We start from the raw sequence: 20193 nt of genomic DNA, 5'->3' as shown, positions 1-20193 counted from the left end.
TTGTAATCACCCAGATTAGGTCTGCTTGCAAGTAACAGGCCTATCCTGTGTTGGTTTAAACACGGAAGGAGTGCACTGTTCAGAGGAAGGCAGCCCAGGTTCCCGGGCTCACACACTGAGGTCTTCAGAGCGAGCTTTTCCTCCACTGTGCCTTGTCACATTGCTGCGATTACCTTCTGCCCCAAGGTAGAGCTGAAATACCAGTCATTACAACTGCATTCCTGTCAGCAAGGAAAGGGAAGGAGTTGGACCATTCCCTCCCTTCTCAGGGGTGGTTTCTGGAAGTCCCACAAATGTCTCATTGCTTCTCCGTGAGAGGGAGTGATGAAAAATGACATTAACTGTAACCCGTTTTCTTTTTGTCTCCCCCACATTCACCTCTATGCCTGGCGTAACGCTGGCCATGTAAATGCTTGCCTGACTTGTGAAGTTGTTTCTGACTTAGGTGTTGTGATAAAATGACAATGTATTTTGAAACAGCCCTTGTACAGGCCAACTCACTTATCATGTTCAGGTGTGTCCTCTGAATAGCTCCTTTAGGCTGTTTCTTTTTTTTTTTCTTTAAATCTTTTTCTTTATAGCATAATTATTTCCTGAACAGATATGCATTGGGTGCCTGCTTGGTGCTGTCCGTGCTGGGCCTTGGGGTACAGCTGTGAATAAGATCGTTCACTTCTGGAGCCCACACAGCAAGGCAGCGAATGAATGAGTTACCTGGGATTGAACTTATCTACTATAAAAAATGCTTTTCAAAATTCTGAGGTAAGGCCCTCCCGGGTGGCACAATGGGTTAAAACTCAGCACTATGAAGCTGTACTTAATCCCTGGCCAGGGCGGTGACCCACATGGCACAGCAGGCCTCTCCTGTCTTGTCCACTTCTCCCCTCGAGTGTACTTCTTCAATCTGCCTGTTTTACTCCCCATCCTCTCACCACCCCTGCATCTCTGACCTGTACCCCAATTTTGTATGCATAGCTGCTGGGATAAAAGAGTGAAAGGAGTCATTTTTTTTAACCCCTTTTCAAAATGCTTAAACCAAAAGGATCACAGATGCCTGCCAGCTGCCTTCCCATAATTGTGACCCAGCCATATCCCAGTTGCTCACTTTTTGACATCACTGAGACAATTGCTTAACTTTCCTGTTGAACATCGACATGACAATCCAACCAAGAGTTTGCAGACATGTCCTTCAATGCTGGCAGCTGTTTACTTGTTCCCAAATGAAGCGTGGAGCTTAAAACCTCTTGCTCACAAATGCCAGGTGATCTTGAAGTCTACAATTTTGATAAAATTATAGTTGCCTATTCAATTTGAAAAGGTTATAGAGAAGAATGCATTAGAAAACTGACGAATATTCTTTGTACTAAAAACAAGGTAGCCTTTATAAACTGACATAGACCAAGCAATGATGCAGAGAAAAAAAGCAAAAATACCCCTAATTCTATGTATGCACAGGGAAATCACTCAGAGGACAGTAAACGGCTAATCGTGGTTTCTCTTGGGGTCCAAGTGAAGATACTGCCCCATGGGGAGTTATAGGCAGGTTTCTCTCTGGCTCTATTGGTGGTAGTTTAAGCAATTTCAAAGATACTGTTTTCACAACTGGTCAGCACACACCCACTGATACCTCGCTCTCATCTAGAACTTGGAGATGAATCTGGCGAAAGTAGGAAGCTTGGAGAATAACACTGTGTGAATGACGAGCTCCTTGGAACAACCTCAAGTGCAACATTTGCAAAATGAAAAGCAGAGCAGAGGCTTGTTATGAGACCTGCAATCTACGTAGAAGTGTGCCTCTCCTGCAAGACAGGAAAAGATCAAAACAAGCGTATGAGGTGACTGTAAGATGCTGATTCTTCAGCAAGACTCAATTCCCAAAACTGCATATTCAATACCAAGAGTTTGAAATGTACTTGGGTAGAGCTGTAAAGATGCCTTCAACCTCCCCACTTCTCACAGGGTGGCAGCCAACTCTGTGTCCGCCATGTCTTGGCCTTAATGACTGATTGGGCAACTTTGGTAAAAGACAAAACTTAGGTCAAAACTGACTTGAACAGATTTTTCTAGAGATGGAGCTGGGATCCACCTTGATACAACCCTCAACTCGGAAATAATGTGACCACGCCAGCTTAGTGAGTCAAACAGCAAGGACTTACCAAAGTGGCTCTTTGACCTCTCAGCTGCTCCCACCTTATGTGTCCAGTGATGGGCTACCTCATCACATCTCTTGGGACCCCTGCCCTGCTTTCATGTGACCTTTTCAGGTTCCTACCATATTCAACTGCTATACAGTCCACTGTACAGATTCTGAAGTCAAGGACATCTAGATGAGACCCTCTGGCCCTGACAGAAATGATTTTACTAGAAAAGAGTGGTAGTATTCTTAGTTCTTAGCGTGAGAGGTGGCCCCAACCCTCACTAGCATTCTTTTAAGTTTTTTATTCATACCTCTTCAAATGAATGTTACCAGCAGAGTACCCACAATCCTCCACCCCTTATGACATAAAGGGTAAAAATTATAGTACCCTCACACCAGGCCCACATCAAAAATTTTGCCAGTCTACCTAAATATGCTAAGAACACAAATGATCACATTCAGAAGGTAACAAGAAAACAGAAACGTAGGCACGCTTTTTTCAAGTATACAATTTGTTTTTATTTACAATACCCTATAAAAATGTAAATTTAGAAACTTTAATTTTTATTAATTAGAACCAAACAAAAAAGATAAAGCACAGAAAGGAGGAAATAATAATCAAGTATTCACTTGATCAGTTGTGACGGGAAGGCGGGGAGGCGCATGGTGGGGAGGGGAGTCAGGTAGCGACAGAGGGAAGTGGGGTGATGCCACTGGGGAACAGCTGTGGAGCCTGGGGTTACAGAAAGGGAAGAAATGAAGAACTGGGATAGCTGGTGATAACGGAGGATTTACTGTTGTACGACATGGGTATGTGCAAAATGTTTATTCTCTTTAAGTATCATGACTTGTCCCCCGACTACATTTGAAAAAGTGGGAACAGCAAAAAGTCTATCAGGACAGTCAAGTAAAATTAATTCAGATTTAATTGGCTTGAGGGTTATAATCGCTAGGGATCAAAACCCCGATCTTGGTTGATTGCTAAATGAAAGAGAGCTAAGGGAGAAGGGTCAGGGCGGGCTGCCCCTGCTGGGATTCAAACCCAGGCCCCTGGCTGCCTGGGAATGGGACTGGGGAGAGACGAAGTAGCAAGGACAGCAGCTCTGTCCACGGTGTGGAGGAGACTGAAGAACAAAGCACACCACACTGAGCGCCCGTGGTTCTAAGTGGGGGTTTCTAACACCCATGACACCAAATAAAATCAGGGAAAAGGTAAGTGAAAGCATGGCTTGCTGAAGTAGTTCAGGAAGACAGTGAGTGTGGGAACGCTACACTGTGGAAGCAGGCCGTAAGTCAGGATCGCCTTGGGCAATCTGGCATGCACTCGAGGGGCAGACTGGTGCGCCGTGACCATGTGCTGTCTCCACTGGGGGCACGGAACGAAGGAAATGTAAGTGGGGAAGTAAAGGCCTTCTCAGCCTAGTGCTGGGCATCAGCCAATTAAGAGCTCTGATTTTATTAAAAAATGCTGCATACCCTGTATTTATTTTAAAACAAGTAGAGCCCACCAAATTAATTACAAGATGGACTAGAAACAGATTAAAAATATTAGATTGGTTTGTGTCTAGAGGGGGGATGTGTCAACTAAGTATTTTTCAATCTAAAATTTGTTCCTTAAGGTCCTACGGGAGACCACATAAATTTGTGTATGGCGGTGTCCTGTGCATATATATGTTGGTTCCTACTTAATTGCCTCTCCTATAATCATGTTAATATGGGGCAATAAGACTTCAGTGGAATGAGGGGAGGACTCCTCTGGCAGGCTACAATCTACTCTGAACTGGAGTAGCAGTGGGAGGATACAGGGAGAGATTATATGTCTCTAGGGCAAAGAAAATGCAAAATTGAGGAGAACTGAGTAAAAGTAGGGCATGCAGAATTGTAACACAGAAGGTAAGAAGAAACCAGCACAAGTATCACCCAGCCAGATTTCACAGAGCAGTAGGGGAATACCTGGCATTTAGAGACAGCCCCTGTGAACAGGATCGGTCCCACAAGATGCTTTGGGGAATACGCTACCTTCCCTCCCTCACTACAAACACTCCATTGGTGATGGCAGCAGTGCAGGTGACAGCCAAAAGGAGGTACAGGACACGTCTGGAGACTGTTTACCGTATCCCCTGAACTAGCCTGTGGGTAAAAGACAGACAGCAAAGTTATCTGTAGAAATAAACTAAAACAGAAGGTAATGTTTGGCATTAAAACGCGATCTCTGTATGAATTGTCTTATTAAAAGACCTAAGCTATCACTTTGCCTTAGCATTTAGACAACCAGAGGGCATGGCTGCATCTAGCACAATGTTTTATACCAAACAGATACTGAAATATTTGATAGAAGTCTTTATTTCTTCTACCCACCCATTCAGTTTTTAGCATCCCCACACCCCAGCCCCCCAACCTCGAAAGTACGAACTGTAGTGTGCAACTCGCTGTTCAAACTTACTGCAGTTTTGTCTCCAGCAAGTTCAGCTTCTGCCGGTCAACATAGCGAGAAAAGAGAGACACTAGGTTTGTGGGGATGGAGACTGGCTTGGCCAGGGCTGCTTGGGGAATCCGCAGAAGTTCTCGGGTTGCCATGAACATCACCTCCGTCCTGACAGGGAAAACCGATACGACCAATGTCACCAAAAGAATGAAGATCACTTGAAAGAAACTAAAAGCAGTAGCCCAGACTGACCACTGGTTGTCCTGTGTGGATTCTGCAGCGGGATCTGAACTCTGCAGGTCTTCCCCACGGCTCAGGACGACGAGGAGCAGCGACAGGCCGAACTACAGGAGAGATGGGGAGACACTTAGCACCGTATCTAAGCTCCCTCTACCACTGATGAGGGGACCCCACTAAATCAAAACGACCCCAGTGCTGTATTCTGTTGTGCAACTGGGCAAAGGCCAGCCGGCCATGAGCTGGAAGACGACGCCTTTCTCCTGCTTTCACTTCCCGCCCAGCAGTGACCAACGCTGTCAACGGAAACAAAGCCCCAGTGCCCGGCGTCCTTGCTCTCCACCCACCTGGGACGAAAAGGTGCTTTGTCCCAGCTATGGATAATGTGGGGGATTTAGCTTTTCTTTTATTCTAGAACAGAAATAGATTTAAAAAAGAAAGCCAAATGAAGCAAACTTAGACACAGGGAGGAAAGCTCATGGAAAAAATAAGCAAAAACATTAAATAGAGTCAGATATTTTGAAATAAGGTGTCAAGACCGGTGGGGAAATGTACAAAGAGAGGTAACTGAAATGATCAGGGTGTGAAACAAAAATTCCTTAAAAGAAGGACTTATTTATTTAAAAACAAAGCCTTGGACAGGATGTTACCAGAAATCCAAAAAATAAAGCTTCACAGGTATGTTCACTTGGGACCACTACAAGGCAGAAACACACTTTATAGAAACAGGGCTCCGCAAGGCCTGGCTAGGACACGTGCTCCTTTCAGCAGGGAATAAAGCCGCGAACGCAGTCGCGGGCGCAGGATGAGAACACGGAAGGGCCGTGGAGCTGCAGGTGAGGCCCACGAGTCACAGCTCCACAGACAAAGCGGGAGGCGGGGTGCTGTGGCTTACAGTGGTTTCCCTTCAACATTATAATGGGATGATGTTGGGCAAAATGACATTTGTGCTGCTGTGGACTGAGCAGTACTCTGCTCTCCCACGTGAGGGCAGGACAACTGGCACGGACGCCATCACCTCCAACGAACAGACCTGGAAACGGCGCTCAGCAAAGGGACATAATAGGCTCAGGGTCCCAAAGCTAGAAAGTGGCAGGCAAGTTAAAGAAACCTGCCCTGAAACCGTCGGCTTTTCTTCTCTACCAGGTGTTCTCTCTGGGTCTCCGAATCTTTAATCTCGTGATCATGAAACGAGATGTCCTACCACTTATAGCCCATGACAGAGACTGCTAATTACAACTTAATATCTCCTTCCCTTATCAGAACTCTGACTGTGGTGAAAATGGTGTGAACTGAATGTTCCCTGCAGTTAGAACTGCCTGTGAGGAAATGGTGGCCACTAAGATTAAAGAGAAGTTACTGGCGGTGAACAGCGAATCTACCCCTTTTGGCCTCTGGCATGTACCCCTCTTCCTGATGCAAAATGAAGCCTTGAACCTTGGGTCACTGCTAAGGACAGCAGAGCAGGCAAACCAAAGGAGCCTGGCTCTGTGAGCCACTACGCCGGGTGTACTCTACCCCCACACTGTTATTTTGAGTCTGTTACTAGAGAATTTTTTGACTTTCACCTGAAAGAAGCCCTTTTCTCTAAAGTTCCCACTCCCACAATTGTCATTACTTCACAAGGCAAATTTAGAAGCCCCCATAGTTCAGGGATTTAAAATGGCAAGATCACCTTGTTCTGGAGCACAGCAGTGAGGTGAGGATTGGAGGGTGCTGGTGCAGCTGCACTCTGAGGTAGGTTCATTAGCTGTTGCAGAAGGCTGGTGACAGTCACTGATGGAAGATGATAGAGGAGGAGAGAGAAGGGGCTCAGTAAGCATGGCAGCACCTACAAAACATGAGTGAGAACATCAGGTCCTGGGAGCTGCACCTCAGTCACCCTGATGGGGCCACGGGCGGCTGTTCAGACATAAGCTCAGCGTCCCCGGGCAGATCTAACAATGGCAAGACAAGTGTAGCACGCACTGCTGTGTCTTAGGGATAGATTCTAAGGCATTACTGAGAACTTCTCAACTCACACAGGAAATGCCACGACTTGTGTGAACCACAGTTGTGAATCACTTCTCGGGTTCATGGCAAAGCTCATGACAATACATCAGTATTCTAATTCATTCTACAAATATTTAAAGGCCTATAATGTGCCAGACACCATGGACTAAAAACTAATGGTAACCAGGACACAGATTCTCAGGGATCTAAGGGAAAGCATGGAAGCTCTCAGTGATCTGGCAACTGCAAAATATTATGAGAAACATTCTAAGATAGAGTGCAACAGAATGATTAAGTATTTTCAGACCTAACTCTACTTTGTTTAACCTTTACATAAGCTTAATGAGGGAATGGAAAAATAACTCTATTTTTATAAATTAGTAGAGAAGCTCAGCGACCAGAAACTCAGTTGTCAGTTACAGAGCCAGCAGTTATAAACAGGCTCCAAAGTCACTGAATTTCAACCTGCTCGTCATTCATTCCGTTTCACCATGACTAAGAAGTTAAACTACAGGGCTACCAATAGAACTTGGTCAGAAGAAATGTCTTCAAGAATGCTTCTAAGCACTCGGGACGGCTGGCAAGTGGACTACTTTTTGTTATCGGCTAAACAAAGCTTTAAAAAATGAAAGCATTTTTAAACATCCACAAAAGCACCATGTAACGATGATCGTATATCTATCACTGAACAATTAAATGACCACTTTGCTTTTACTAAATCCATGCTCCTTTTATGTGACACTTCATCCATAAATACCTCTTTGTATATCCAACAAAATCCCTATCATGGTACCTAGTTAACAATTCCTTAATATTACTTAGTAGCTATAGCAAATTCAAATGTTTCCAATTGTCTCAAAAATGCCTTAGAGCAGCTAATTTATTCTGATTCAAAATAGATGCAAATACTACATTTAGTTGGTGAGGCTTTAAAATTTCACAAACAGGTCCTTTGTTTCTGCCCATTCACATGACAGTTATCCATCAGAAACTGCGTCATTTGTCCCATAGTCTGAAGCTGGCATGAACTTAACAGGTTCCACTCTTATGCCATCCCCCTGCCCGCACATAAAGACTGATAATTGGCACTTCGGCTTGCTTGGCTCCCAGCCCGCCAGCGGGCCGGGCTGCATCCAGGCGCTGCAGGACAGCACTGTGTCCTCTTCTGTGCACGCACAGCACCCAGTGTCTGGCCGCTCCACCCACGCAGGCAGGTGCCAGTGTGCGGATGCTGGCAGCCTGTGGCAGCCACTGTGAAGCTCAAGTTCCCATCCACATAGTACCTAATGCTTTCACCACCAATAATTCTGTCTAGTTTTTTTTTCTTCTTAGGAAATGTAAAATGACAATTTTCTAACTTTATTACTTTTTTGCACTTAATAGCTGAAATTCTTTGATAAAGAATTTTCTGTCAACTCTCTGGTTACCACGTGTAATAGTAAGATAAATGCCTGTAACAGTAATGTAATAATAGGATAAATAGTGACATAGTAGGATAAATGCTTGATTCTTCTCCTTTATTTACCATTTAATAAGCTGATTGCTTAGAAATTTCTGAAGGTGATTAATGTATTTAGTGTCATTATAAACTCATATTTAATCTGCTGCTTTTTCTTCTTGGTGCCAAATGTGCCATCTGTGATCAGTAAGGAGCCCCTGGCTGACCTATATAGACCTAGTGCTCTTCCCCTTCTTTGCTTTCTGGTATAAGGACTACCCTGTGCGTGTTAAGCTTCAGATCTGGAACCAGCTATTACTTCAAGGGAATAGTATTTACAGATGTGGCCAATTACCCTTCATCAAATATATATTATATATTTGGTTATAGTAGTTTATTTCTACATCATTTTGTGCCTTTTTCCATCTCAGCTGCAATCCCTGTGGGGTTCCCATCAGCAAATCACCCGTGTGCCGCCACCATAGTCCCGTTCACTCCCCCTCACCTCCATTTTTGATCCCATTCCCCACTCCACCCCCGTAAAATGTTTCTGGTATAGAGTTGTTCATTTTTTCACCCCTGGTCATTTATACTGCTGCTATGAGTGAAGTCATCCGGTATTTTTCTTTTTCTTTCTGGCTTATTTCACTAAGCATGATCCCTTCCAGCTCCATCCATGTTGCTGCAAAAAAGCACTTATCAAATATATTTGATCAATTTTTCCTTGCCAGCAGGTAAGCTCCATGAAGGCAACCATTTTTGATTACCCAGCTCCTAGCAACTAAAACTAGGCGCTACAGTTGTAAGACTGCCTGCCACACAGAAGTGTATAGTATTTGTTGAGTGAACGAAATGCTCCCCAACTGCTTCCCATGGAACAGTTTTTCTGAGACTGAGTTCCACCTCACTGCCTACAATTCATAGACTGAAAGGTAGCTCTTACTGCTTAGTCTTGTCTACTTTCTAGAATAAACCTCAAATCCTTACTTTCCTCCAATCCATTTTCATTCTTTGAAATCTTTATAAAATAAGCTTGTTTTATCCTGCTTCATAGTTCCTGGAGACCTAAACTTTATATTCATTTCTTCTCCAGATTCTAAAAGTTCAAGGAAGAATTGTTCAACTTTTGTTTCAGACTGAATGATACCATACTACTTGGAAGGCCTTTTAGTATCATTTATTTTAGTATCATGTATTTTCTGGGGAGCGTTACTAGATGGCCATAACTCAACTAGGAGTCAACTAGTGAACCTACAGACAGACTGAATCTTACACTTAGTAATACTGGTACTCTGTGTGCCATCCTTACCAAGATTAGTCTAAATTTTGCTCATCTTTCAAATATTATGTCAGGCATAAAAGCAGAGAGCAACCAAACCAAGAGTTAACTTGTAAACCTGATAACCATGTTTCCAATTCCAGTAAAAGTTACTTAAAAGCACTGACCAGATTCCTCTACACACCATTCAAATTAGCCTGTAGGTAGATGGTAAGCCCAGTGAGAACAGTCTAGGTGATATTTTCTGTCAGGCACAGTAACTAAAACCAGAAGTTTGCAAACTTTTAGTCAGCAACAGATTCAGCTGGGGACATTTTATACAGAAACCCTGCTTTCTTCTGTAAATTCTGATTCAGCCTACTTGGGACAGGGCCAAACAATTTACTTTTAAGTAATTCTGATAAGACCACAGCTTCACAACTATCTCAAGTAACTGGAATTATTAACGTGGTCTGTTGGACCAAAGATGGGATTAAAAACAGAAGCCTGGAAAAGTTGTGTTTTTAAGTGATCAAATCGTACTGCCAAAGGTTATACATATCAGCACAAAGAGAAAGCGGAGAGGAAAGCAAGTCTGAATTCTAGAAATCTTCTCAATTATGAAGGCCCCAAGGAAAGATGTCCCACATGTTGGATCACCTCATCTTGTGCATCCTTCTTGATAAGGAAAGGGAGGTTCCTGGCTGTTGTCATGAGAACATCTGCTGCTTGCTCTGTGGAGAGGAAGGGGAGAATACGGGCCACCATTCTCTTCCCCTTCCGGATACACATGATCTGCACAAAGTGGTCATCGCTTGGCCTGTGGGGAAAACACACTAACATAAATCAACAAGAGCTATGTGGAGAATATTTCTTTTTCTCCCTTCTTCCACACTACAATGAATACCCCACATTCATTTTCATTCTACACATATAATGTACTATAAAAAGTAAGATATACTTGGGGGCCCTCCCTGGTAGTGCAGCGGGTTCAAGCACAGCACTAAGAAACTTAAGCCACTTCCGCATGAGTTCGATCCCGCCTGCCCCAGGGGAGATCCACATGGCGTGGCAGACCTCTCCTGACCCACCCACTGCTCCCCTCAGTAGTGTACTTCGTCGATCTGCCTGTTCTGCTCCCCACTCTGTTCCTGGTGAATCCTCTCACCCTCCACATCTCTGGCCTGTACCCCAGTTCTGTATAAATAAATAAATCTTAAAAAAAAAAAGTAAGATATACTTAACTGACCAAATCATAAACATTTATCATACATTTGCCCAAACAATCATTTAAATCACACAGTCCAGGGCCCAACTACATGCATTAGTTTCTTTTGTTAATTAATTACACAAATAACATGGTTAATATTGTACAAATAAAAAGAAAAGCAAAAAAAAAAAAAAAAAAGAAAAGCAAAAAAGACACTTAAAAAAACCTGAGCCAACTTATAGATGCTCCCTTCCCCTTTTGCAGAGTCTTCTGCTGTGTTTGTGTACCTTTTTTTCCCTTCATAAAAAGGGTAGAGGGGAGCAACAGAATTAATATGGGTTTCTACTCAACAACTTCTTAACACCTTCCCAAGTGTAACAAATACACTTCAATTTATGGCTGCATACTATTGCAGTTGATAAATTCACTTTTTATCCAACCAGTTCCTACTAGCCCAACTGCAGAAAAGGTGTTTTGAAAAGAAGGTGTTTATCTATGTTGTTTTGTCTATGTCCTGGTGCAGAATTATCAGTTTCTTGAGTGGTAAATTGGGACCTGTTATGAGACACAGCTCTTCTGCATTCATTAAATGAGTGTTTGAGATTTATAGAGCATTTGCCATCAACAAGTTTCTGCTTTAGACCCTAAGTGGGAGAGAGACACTCATGATTCACAGAAAGCAATACATCAAGGAGCTTAGTCTCCACTGGAAGACTGGTTTTCACAGGCTGAGAGTATACCAAGAAATCCCAAAGAAGCGCACATTTATACTTCCCATCTTACTAAGAAGAAAAATATACAGAGTGACAAGGCTGAACATGCTCGCAAGCATTAAGCCAAATACAAACTGAAGCCAAATAATGTTGTCCACTGTATCATCAGCATTGAGCACAGTCCCTCACAGATACTAAGTACTTGTTGAATAAATGAATTCAGGATAGAGAATTTCTCCCCCTTGGCTGAGAGGGATTATGGGAAATGTTTTAGAAGAAGTGTGATTTGAGTTAGGCTAAAAGAACAGACTCAGATTACAAAGGTGGTAAGGAAGGGTAGCCGAACAGGAGAGCATGTACAAAGCTTGGTTTCGTAAAGGAATTCATCTAGTTAGTCTCATGTTTTTCTCAAAGTGCACAATTATTACCTCTCTTGTCCAGGCAATTTTCCCCTTAAGTTGTCATACATGCTACAGATTTTGTGCTTTCTTTCATCCATCAAGGCAGGTCGCTCTTCTTCTAGACTTAGGACATAACGCCTTTCATAATCCTCCACGTCAAGGAGTAAACTATAGGTCTGAGGGAGACAGAAAGCAGGCCGCAGCGTGTGAGGTCAGGGTCATACAGTGGTCCCAGACTCTGCTTCTTGTGCCCACGCTCGATGGCCTGGCACACGGTATTCAGGTGTTATGGACATTTCACCAGCGCCTTAATGCACCACATAACACAGCACAGTACATGGCACCAGGGAGAAAGATGACAGTAATACAGAGAAAAATCCATTAAGGATCTTCATTTCCACGGGAAGACTGGTATCCATAGCACGTGAGTATTGTGTGAGAATACCAAGTAAAATGCTTCTATTTTCCACTTTAGTAAAAAAAAAAGAAAAAAACATACTCAAGGTTGAATGTGCTAGCAAGCATAAACACAGAAACACAGGTGAACTGAATGATTAACTATTAGGCATAACAAGGTATTTTCATTTCTTAGAAGGCGAGATGCTAACTGAACATGCCTAGACAAAGCCAGTGAGTCTTATTTGAAACTAACTATAGCAACAAACCTAAACTTACTTTTTCAATGATGACAAGGGTTTTTCGTCTCTTGTCGCGAACCTGTTTTTCTTTTGTCTCCTAAAAACAGATAAGACAGTTCAATGTGAACTGTTGAATAAATAAAATATGCACATGTATTTCCACTTGTGACAATACTTTGAAAAGAGAATCCTGAGTCTCTGAAAGTTAATAAACACTAATGTGGCTATAGAGTTGACTGAATCAACCCACACACAATGATTAAACTGAATTCACAGATAGGCAAAAGATAATCGTAGAACACAGAAAATAAAGATATCATAGGAAACCTTTAAACAGAGAAAATGGTAATTTAAAAAAATAATATAATAGTTTATTTTTACATCATTTTGTACATTTTTTTTCCATCTCAATTGTAATCCCCATGGGTTTCCCATCACCAAGTCACCCGTGTGCCATCACCATAATCCCGTGCACTTCCCTCCCTCCCACCCCCATTTTTGATCCCATTCCCCACTCCACCCCTACAAAATGTCTCTGATACATGGCGGTTCATTATTCTTATTATTTTCTCGCCTGGTCCATTATACTCCTGCTATGAGCGAAACCATCCGGTACTTTTCTTTTTCTTTCTGGCTTATCTCACTAAGCACGATCTTTTCCAGCTCCATCCAAGTTGCTGCAAAAGACATGTGTTTCTCTTTTTTGGTTGCTGAGTAATATTCCTTTGTGTATATGCACCACATCTTTTTAATCCAGTCATCTACTTTTGGACATTTGGGCTGCTTCCATGTTTTTCCAATTGTAAATAAAGCAGCAATAAACAAAGCAGCAATAAACATGGGGGTGCAGGTATCTTTTTGAATCAGTGTTTTGTGTCTTTTGGGTAGATAAAAAAAATGGTAATTTTTAAAACAAGAATAAAATAACTGATGTTGTTTGCAGCTACAGCTACCCCAAAGCCCTGTCACCTTAAGTCGTGCCTGGCTGCTCCAGAGTGAAGTTATTAATATCTCAGCACTCCTGTGAAAACCAGAATGCCATGGCAGGCCAGGCAGGAGTCCAAGGCAGACTACAAGCAACACTGTCTGATGCTACTCATAGCACCCTCAAAAGTAGTGGCACCTACCAGATTTTCTTACATATACAATTCTGCTGGGACTTACATCATCTTCACTTCGAGATGTCACAACAGCATCAATCATTTTTCGGGGATTATTCACACTAGAGACAGTAAGTTTTCCCAAGGAGCCCTCAAACTGCACTGCAAGGACAAAAAATTTCCAACAAATAAAAATCATAATGCTGGCAGACATTTCAAAGATCTTTATAGTCTCTATTTTTCTATTCATAAGCTAAAAATTTACTACATAAGTCTATGTGTTATCTAAAATAATCTCATATCAAAACTAACCTTTGATTTTTATTTTTGGTTGTAGTAATAAACAAAAACCTGAAGTATATAGGTTAGCAGATATTATAACAGGTTTTAAAAAACGGTTGTGGGATCTTAAGTAGAAGGGATCCAAAAGCCTGTTATACTGTTCACTCTAGGCTTGATTAAAGACTGATCTCTGCATTCACTGAGGACAATTGTACTTTCTAATTGGTTTACAAACACTGCTACCCAATAATCTATAGCTACTACCATATCAACAGCTTTATCAAACTTCCTTACTATGGCCCCGGGACATTACCTGGCTTATAGGTATGCTCTAGTTTGGCCACCTGAGGTGTAATGAGCTTGGTGCGTTCCTTTTTAGGGCCATCACCTTGTACTTCTTCAGCAGCTGACAATTTCTCCAGTTTTTCAAAGTAATTCTATCACAATATAAGCAAAGAATAAGTATGCTCTTTATCATTAAACAATTTATACTAATGGCTGTCATACAACTGAATCCTATACATTTACCAATCCAATTTTTTTTTTTTAAAGATTTATTTATTCATACAGAACTGGGGTACAAGCCAGAGATGCGGAGGGTGAGAGGATTCACCAGAGACAGAGTGGGGAGCAGAACAGGCAGATCCACGAAGTACACTGCTGAGGGGAGCAGTGGGCGGGTCAGGAGAGGTCTGCCTCGCCATGTGGATCTCCCCCAGGGCAGGTGGGAATCGAACTCATGCGGAAGTGGCTTTAGATTCTCAGTGCAGTGTTTTAACCCGCTGCGCCACCAGGGAGGGCCTATCAATCTAATTCTTATTAGATTGCTAGAAATTTGCCTTATCAAACACCAGCCTTCAAAAAACTAATCATTAATGGAATATTTTAAGTTAGACAGCTAACACTCTCCATGGAAAGAACCGGATTACTGATACCAAAGATATTGAGGCCATTGGCCTGCGAGATTTTATATGCAAGAAGTAGAAAGCATGTATACAAACCCTTTAGTGAATAGCTTAAAAAAGAGAGAATTTGCTTGATGGAGAATTCTTACCCACTTGAAGAGAATTTTATTAATGTTTGAATGTCTCCAATCATTTAGCTCTGTGAATGTCTCCAATCATTTAGCTCTGTGTAAGGGACTAAACTTTTATCCTCAAAACTAGCACAGAGCATTTACCTGGTAATAAAAATCATCCAAGTAGGGATCAGTGCTTTGTAGCTGCATCATCTGGATTTTAGAGACCCAATCCTTTTCCCGCTGTAACATGAGATTGGCATAGGGATCCTTTCGGAGGTGATCCAGATGACTGCTTCGGTGACTGCCTCTGTCTCCAGCACCATTGAGATTCCGATGCTGACTAAAACAGAAACATATGCCACAATCACTCCACGTGGTTGCATTCATTATGCTGTTTAACAATGCACAGGCCAATTTAAAAAAAGTTCCCCATTGCTTTTGTTAAAAGGGGAGCAGGAAATAACTGAGTCTATTTTTGTGCCATCACCATTGTCCAGTGCACACCCCCCTCCCTCCCAATTTTTGATTCCATTCCCCACTCCATTCCTGTAAAATGTCTCTGGTATGTAGTTGTTCATTAGGAAATAACTGAATCATAACAGAATTTGATAGAACTATGCAACATACAGTTGAGGAAATAAAACAAAGACCCAAGTGCCTTATCAGATACTATGCCATTTTACCAATGGACTTTTAGATATATCCTACCAAAGCCCCATAAGGTAGGTAGCTTTATTTTCTCCATTTAAGACAACAAATGGAAGCCAAAAGAGATCAAGTTAGTTGTCCAAAGCAAAAAACTGAGTGGCAAGATAAGAGATGTGAAAAGAGGCCTATTTGACTCCAAGTCTAAACAAAAGATTTTAGCTGGAAAATCATGAAATACTTCAAAATACATTGAAAAGCTAGTAATATGATAATAAACATTCATTTACCTATTGCCTAAATTTAATAAAAAAAAATCTATTCAGTCACTTTTGCCTAGGTTTTTAAGTAGTGAAGTAACAGTGAACCATCTACACCTTAAAGCCCTCTTGTATCCCTCTGGATTCTAGTTTCCAGGCTTTCTTCCCTCCTCAGAAAACCACTATCGTGTGCATATACCCCCTCCCTGAAATGTTTTTTTATATTTAGTTGTATATCCATCTCTAAATATGGTGCAGCATTCTTCTGTACACAATTAGGCTTCACATAAACTGTACATGTAACTGTGCTCTTGGCTTGCCGTTCAACTTGTCTTTCATGGTTATTCACAAAGGTAATATACAGCACATGTGCCTAGGTATATCCTGAAGAGCTGAACTGCTAGAAGGTGGTGTAACCACACTGTCTACCTTATTATTCCCTGCCAAATTCTCGTGCAGAAGCCTGTACACTCTGTTCTTGCCAAGAGCAAGTGTTAAGACACCTCAAGTTTTGCCTGTCTGTATTACCACGCACAACAATGATCTCATTTCAAATCTGCATTTTTCTAATTATAAGCGAGCTTGAAAATCTTTTCTTTATACGAGTCTTGCCATTTTCCTCTACTGGAATTGCATGTTTGTATGAAGTCTTTTGTTATATAGAAGTTCAAAATGCTTTTAAAAAAAGTGCATGAAAAATTTTAAAACTTTATTGAAATATACCTGATATACAAAGAACTGCACACATGTAGTATGTAGTTCGATACACATGAACTCGGCAGCACTTGCAATACTGTCACCATAGTCAAGGTAAGGGACACATCCAGTGCCCATCAATGTTTCCTTGTGTCCCATGTTTTTTAATTTTATTTTTGTGCAGTAAGAACACCTAACAGGAGAGCTCCCCTCTTAACAAATTCTGAAGAGCAGAACAACAAAATATTGTAAACTATAGGCACTATAAGTTTCACACTTTAATACAGTTAAATGCATTTTTAATTTTTTCCCCTTGTGGGCTGGATGCTTATGTCTTGAGAGACTGTATTGCTTTTGTTCCCCCTGTAAGATATATTCTAGAACTTCTTTGACAGTGAAGAAAAAAAATATATAGAGTACCATAAGATAGAAAGGTCGAGAAACCTGTTTGTGGCCTTCTCTGGTGGTGCAACAGGTTAACAAGCCCAGCACTATGAAGGTATCCCCAGCCACTGCAGCTCAAGTTCTATCCCCAGCCAGGGAGCTGACCCACATGGCACTACAGACCTCTCCTGTTCAACCCCACTGGTCCCCCTCTGCAGCGTACTTCAATCTGCCTGTTCTGCTCTCTACTCTGCCTCTGGTGAATCCTCCCACCCCCCCATACCTCTGGTCTCTATCCCAGTTCCTGTATGCATAAATAAATAAATCTTTAAAAAGAAACCTGCCTAATGTCCTTATTTTATACATAAATGATTAAAAACTATAACCCAAATAAAGGCAGGGATTTTATGATTCTTTTCCCTTTAAAACCACAAAATCTATCAGAGAGCTAAGGCCATGTATATGAATTCACATTTGTGAATGAGGATTAAGTAACCTATAGGCAAAAATAAAGACTGACTGTTGACTTTACATAAGACTGAAATGTAAGGGTAGTCACTTATTTCAAGATTACTACCAGGCTGAAAAGGTCTAAAAGGTAGTTAAGAATAGGGAAAAAATTTGGTAAGGACTGAGTATAAAAAGCTGACTTAAACAAATCACATCTAACCTGCATTTCTGATCAACAGTATAGTAACATGGAAACAAACTGGTAAAACTTTGTCATTTGAAGCTAGTGTATCCAAAAAAATAAATGACAATATATATGATCTTACTTTACCAGTAGTGTAAGTTCAATCAAAACTAAATTTACTAAGAAAGTTAGCAGCACTATGTCACACTTTCAAAATTAAAAATTCAATTATGAAACATGAAGGAGTAGAAATGAATACTTACTTTCTGTTTTGTTGCTGCCTTTGATGTAAGAGTCGACGATGCTGTGGGTGTAGGTGAGTGGTGTCTGGTCTAAACATGGGAGCCTGAGATCTATTAAAGATGAAAAGTTTTTAATTGTTGTTTTGATGGTCTGAAATTTTAGAGAATTAACAATAAGGGTAACTTCACATGGAACCCATGATGTTAAAGTCTCTTTCTTTGAGAAGGAAAAGATAGCTGTATTTTACATATCTCCCACAAAATTCAGTTCTCAGTTCGAAAGGGACAATCATAAATGCTGAATGAATTAGCAGCAAAGCTATATAGCTTTTCTTTTTGCTATTAAATTGCAGTCTCTGAATATTTAATATATTTAACTTCAGTTACTGTAAACAACATTGACAATAATGCAGTTATGTGTGAGGGTCAAGTTTATATATTTATAATTTTTATGGAAGTACCACTGGTTCCATCCTTGTTAGTATTTTGAAGGTACAGGACCTCCCCTTCATCAGGTGGTACCACCATAACACCCTCCTCCCCCCAAGTTCCTATGGTTCCCTCACCAGTCACTGTGCTCTCTCACCCTGTCCTCATCCTCCCCACTCCGGATGTCCTGGCTATACACAGCCAGCTTTCAAAGGGTGAAGGTTAACTTTATATGTCAACTTGGGGAGGCTACGGTGCCCAACTGTTTGTCAAATACTAGTCTAGATGTTACTGTGAAGGTATTTTGTAGAAGTAACATTTACAGTCGCATCAATGATTTCAGGGAAAAAGATGAGTGAGCCTTATTAGCTGAAGGGCTTAAGAGCAAAAATAGGGTTTCCCAGAAAAAGAACTCTCCTTCAAGACAGAAACACAGAAGTCCTGCCTGAGTCTCCAGACTGCCCCCAAAATTTCAAACTCAAGACTGCAACTTCAACTGTTAACTTCAATTTCCAACCTGCTGGCCTGCCCTATGGATTTTGGACTTGCCATTATCCACGACCAGAACAATACTTTAAATCTCTTTACACACTTTCACACACCCTCCCCTCCCACCACTATTTTTCTGGAAAACTCTGGCTGATAAAACATGTGTAATTAAGTACTTGAATCTCTTTTGTTTTATAACCAGAACAACAGATACAAGCAACTTGGTGAGCACTGAGATTATCTAATTACTCAGTACCTATCTCTCTGTCCTTAGTGTATAGTTATCCTTATCAGGGTATTCTAATCATTTACCAAGTGATTAACACTATTCATAGGTGTAAGTAAGGCTATGTTCATAAAATGGGTATGAAGTGATGCCAAGAAACTTGACTGGAGTGGAAGAGGTGATTAACCAGTAAGTGCAAGCAAATGTACACGGGAAGCATGCGACGGCGAGGGAAAGGTGACCCTAAGAAACCCTGCAGGCTGTCAAGCGTTTCTGTGCTTGGCAACTTGAGGACTCAACAATACCTCAAAGCGTATCATGAGACGACTAAATTATAAAGCTAAACGTCAACAATCAAGAAACTTGGCCGCAGTGAATAAACAGTGGCATTTGTTTGTATACCTTAGGTTTTGCAAGTGAGGTCCTGGGCCAGGGGGGTGCTGCTGTGGAGGTGGTGGAGCGGGGGGCGGAGCACCAAAGAAGGCACGGAAGCCTGGTGCTGGGGGAAGCATCTGCCCAACGCGCCCTTGCAGCAACTTGGAATTCATGGCAGCAAGTGGGCTACCAACAAATCCAGGGACCCGCGCAAACTGGCTGGGAGACATGCGTCCAGGCTGTAGCTACAAAGAGGGACATGAGCTTAGATTTAGTTGATCAGCAAGTCCACTTACTTTTATCCACAGAAAAGTGAATAATGTTTCCAGCAATAAAACTATTTGAAAAGACAGAGGGAGGGGAGAGGCAATAATTAACTGCAAAAACAAGAAAACAAAAAGGCAGACCTAGGGAGGCAGGAGAGCTCTTTTGTGGGCGACCCCGACCACAGGCTCACCTGTGCTCCTCCAAGAAGCTGTGCTCTCTGGAGGGGACTGAGGACAGGCGGGACACTGGGTGGGAACGGATGACCCAGTAGGGAAGAGTTCTAAGGAGAAAAAAGAAAGAAAAGAATTATACTAAGAAGCAGGTCAACACAGTAAGAGGGCTCGGCAGGAATGGAGAATAAAGGTGCGTACACAACCTTCAGCTCACACAGTCAACCTGTTCACTAAAGAAATGCAGAAGAGTAATGATGTTTGGGGTTCTAAAGCACTGATCACGTAACAGCAGAAAGAAAGCAGCTGAACCAGGGACTACAATTCCAAGAAATCAATCACTGTTGATATTTAAAGATAAAAGTTGAGATAAGAAACAACTGAACATGATCAACCAGGACTTCTGACCTGGGCACTGTTAAGATCCAGAAATTCAAATACAGGATTAACAGAAGTAAGCCAATATTTGGCAGAGGCCTATGTACTAATAGTGGTTATACAGGTGGTGGTGAGAAAGCAGAGTG

The 20193-nt window shown here is 41.7% G+C and overlaps 1 protein-coding gene across 2 annotated transcripts in view; it reads right to left on the bottom strand.

Annotated features, from left to right (window-relative positions):
• Positions 1-2635: 2635 nt before the first annotated feature.
• Positions 2636-20193, bottom strand: part of PATL1 (protein associated with topoisomerase II homolog 1 (yeast)) — a 28890-nt gene continuing 11332 nt past the window's right edge. The window contains exons 7-19 of one of the 2 annotated variants that reach the window (XM_004682751.1): positions 19690-19779; positions 19260-19477; positions 17735-17824; positions 15012-15192; positions 14145-14268; positions 13614-13711; positions 12487-12546; positions 11839-11987; positions 10148-10307; positions 6475-6630; positions 4815-4906; positions 4581-4730; positions 2636-4267 (exon numbers count right to left, since the gene is read on the bottom strand). In XM_004682751.1, coding sequence (XP_004682808.1) covers positions 4246-4267; positions 4581-4730; positions 4815-4906; positions 6475-6630; positions 10148-10307; positions 11839-11987; positions 12487-12546; positions 13614-13711; positions 14145-14268; positions 15012-15192; positions 17735-17824; positions 19260-19477; positions 19690-19779 — 1590 coding nt within the window. In that variant the 3' untranslated portion in view covers positions 2636-4245. The remainder of the gene's footprint in view (positions 4268-4580; positions 4731-4814; positions 4907-6474; positions 6631-10147; positions 10308-11838; positions 11988-12486; positions 12547-13613; positions 13712-14144; positions 14269-15011; positions 15193-17734; positions 17825-19259; positions 19478-19689; positions 19780-20193) is intronic. The other variant, XM_012725613.1, reaches the window with a different exon arrangement.

This window comes from Condylura cristata, unplaced genomic scaffold, assembly GCF_000260355.1.
Source record: "Condylura cristata isolate star-nosed mole 26May11 unplaced genomic scaffold, ConCri1.0 scaffold00015, whole genome shotgun sequence".
Taxonomy (NCBI): domain Eukaryota; kingdom Metazoa; phylum Chordata; class Mammalia; order Eulipotyphla; family Talpidae; genus Condylura; species Condylura cristata.
This window is presented reverse-complemented; position numbering and strand designations above follow the sequence as displayed.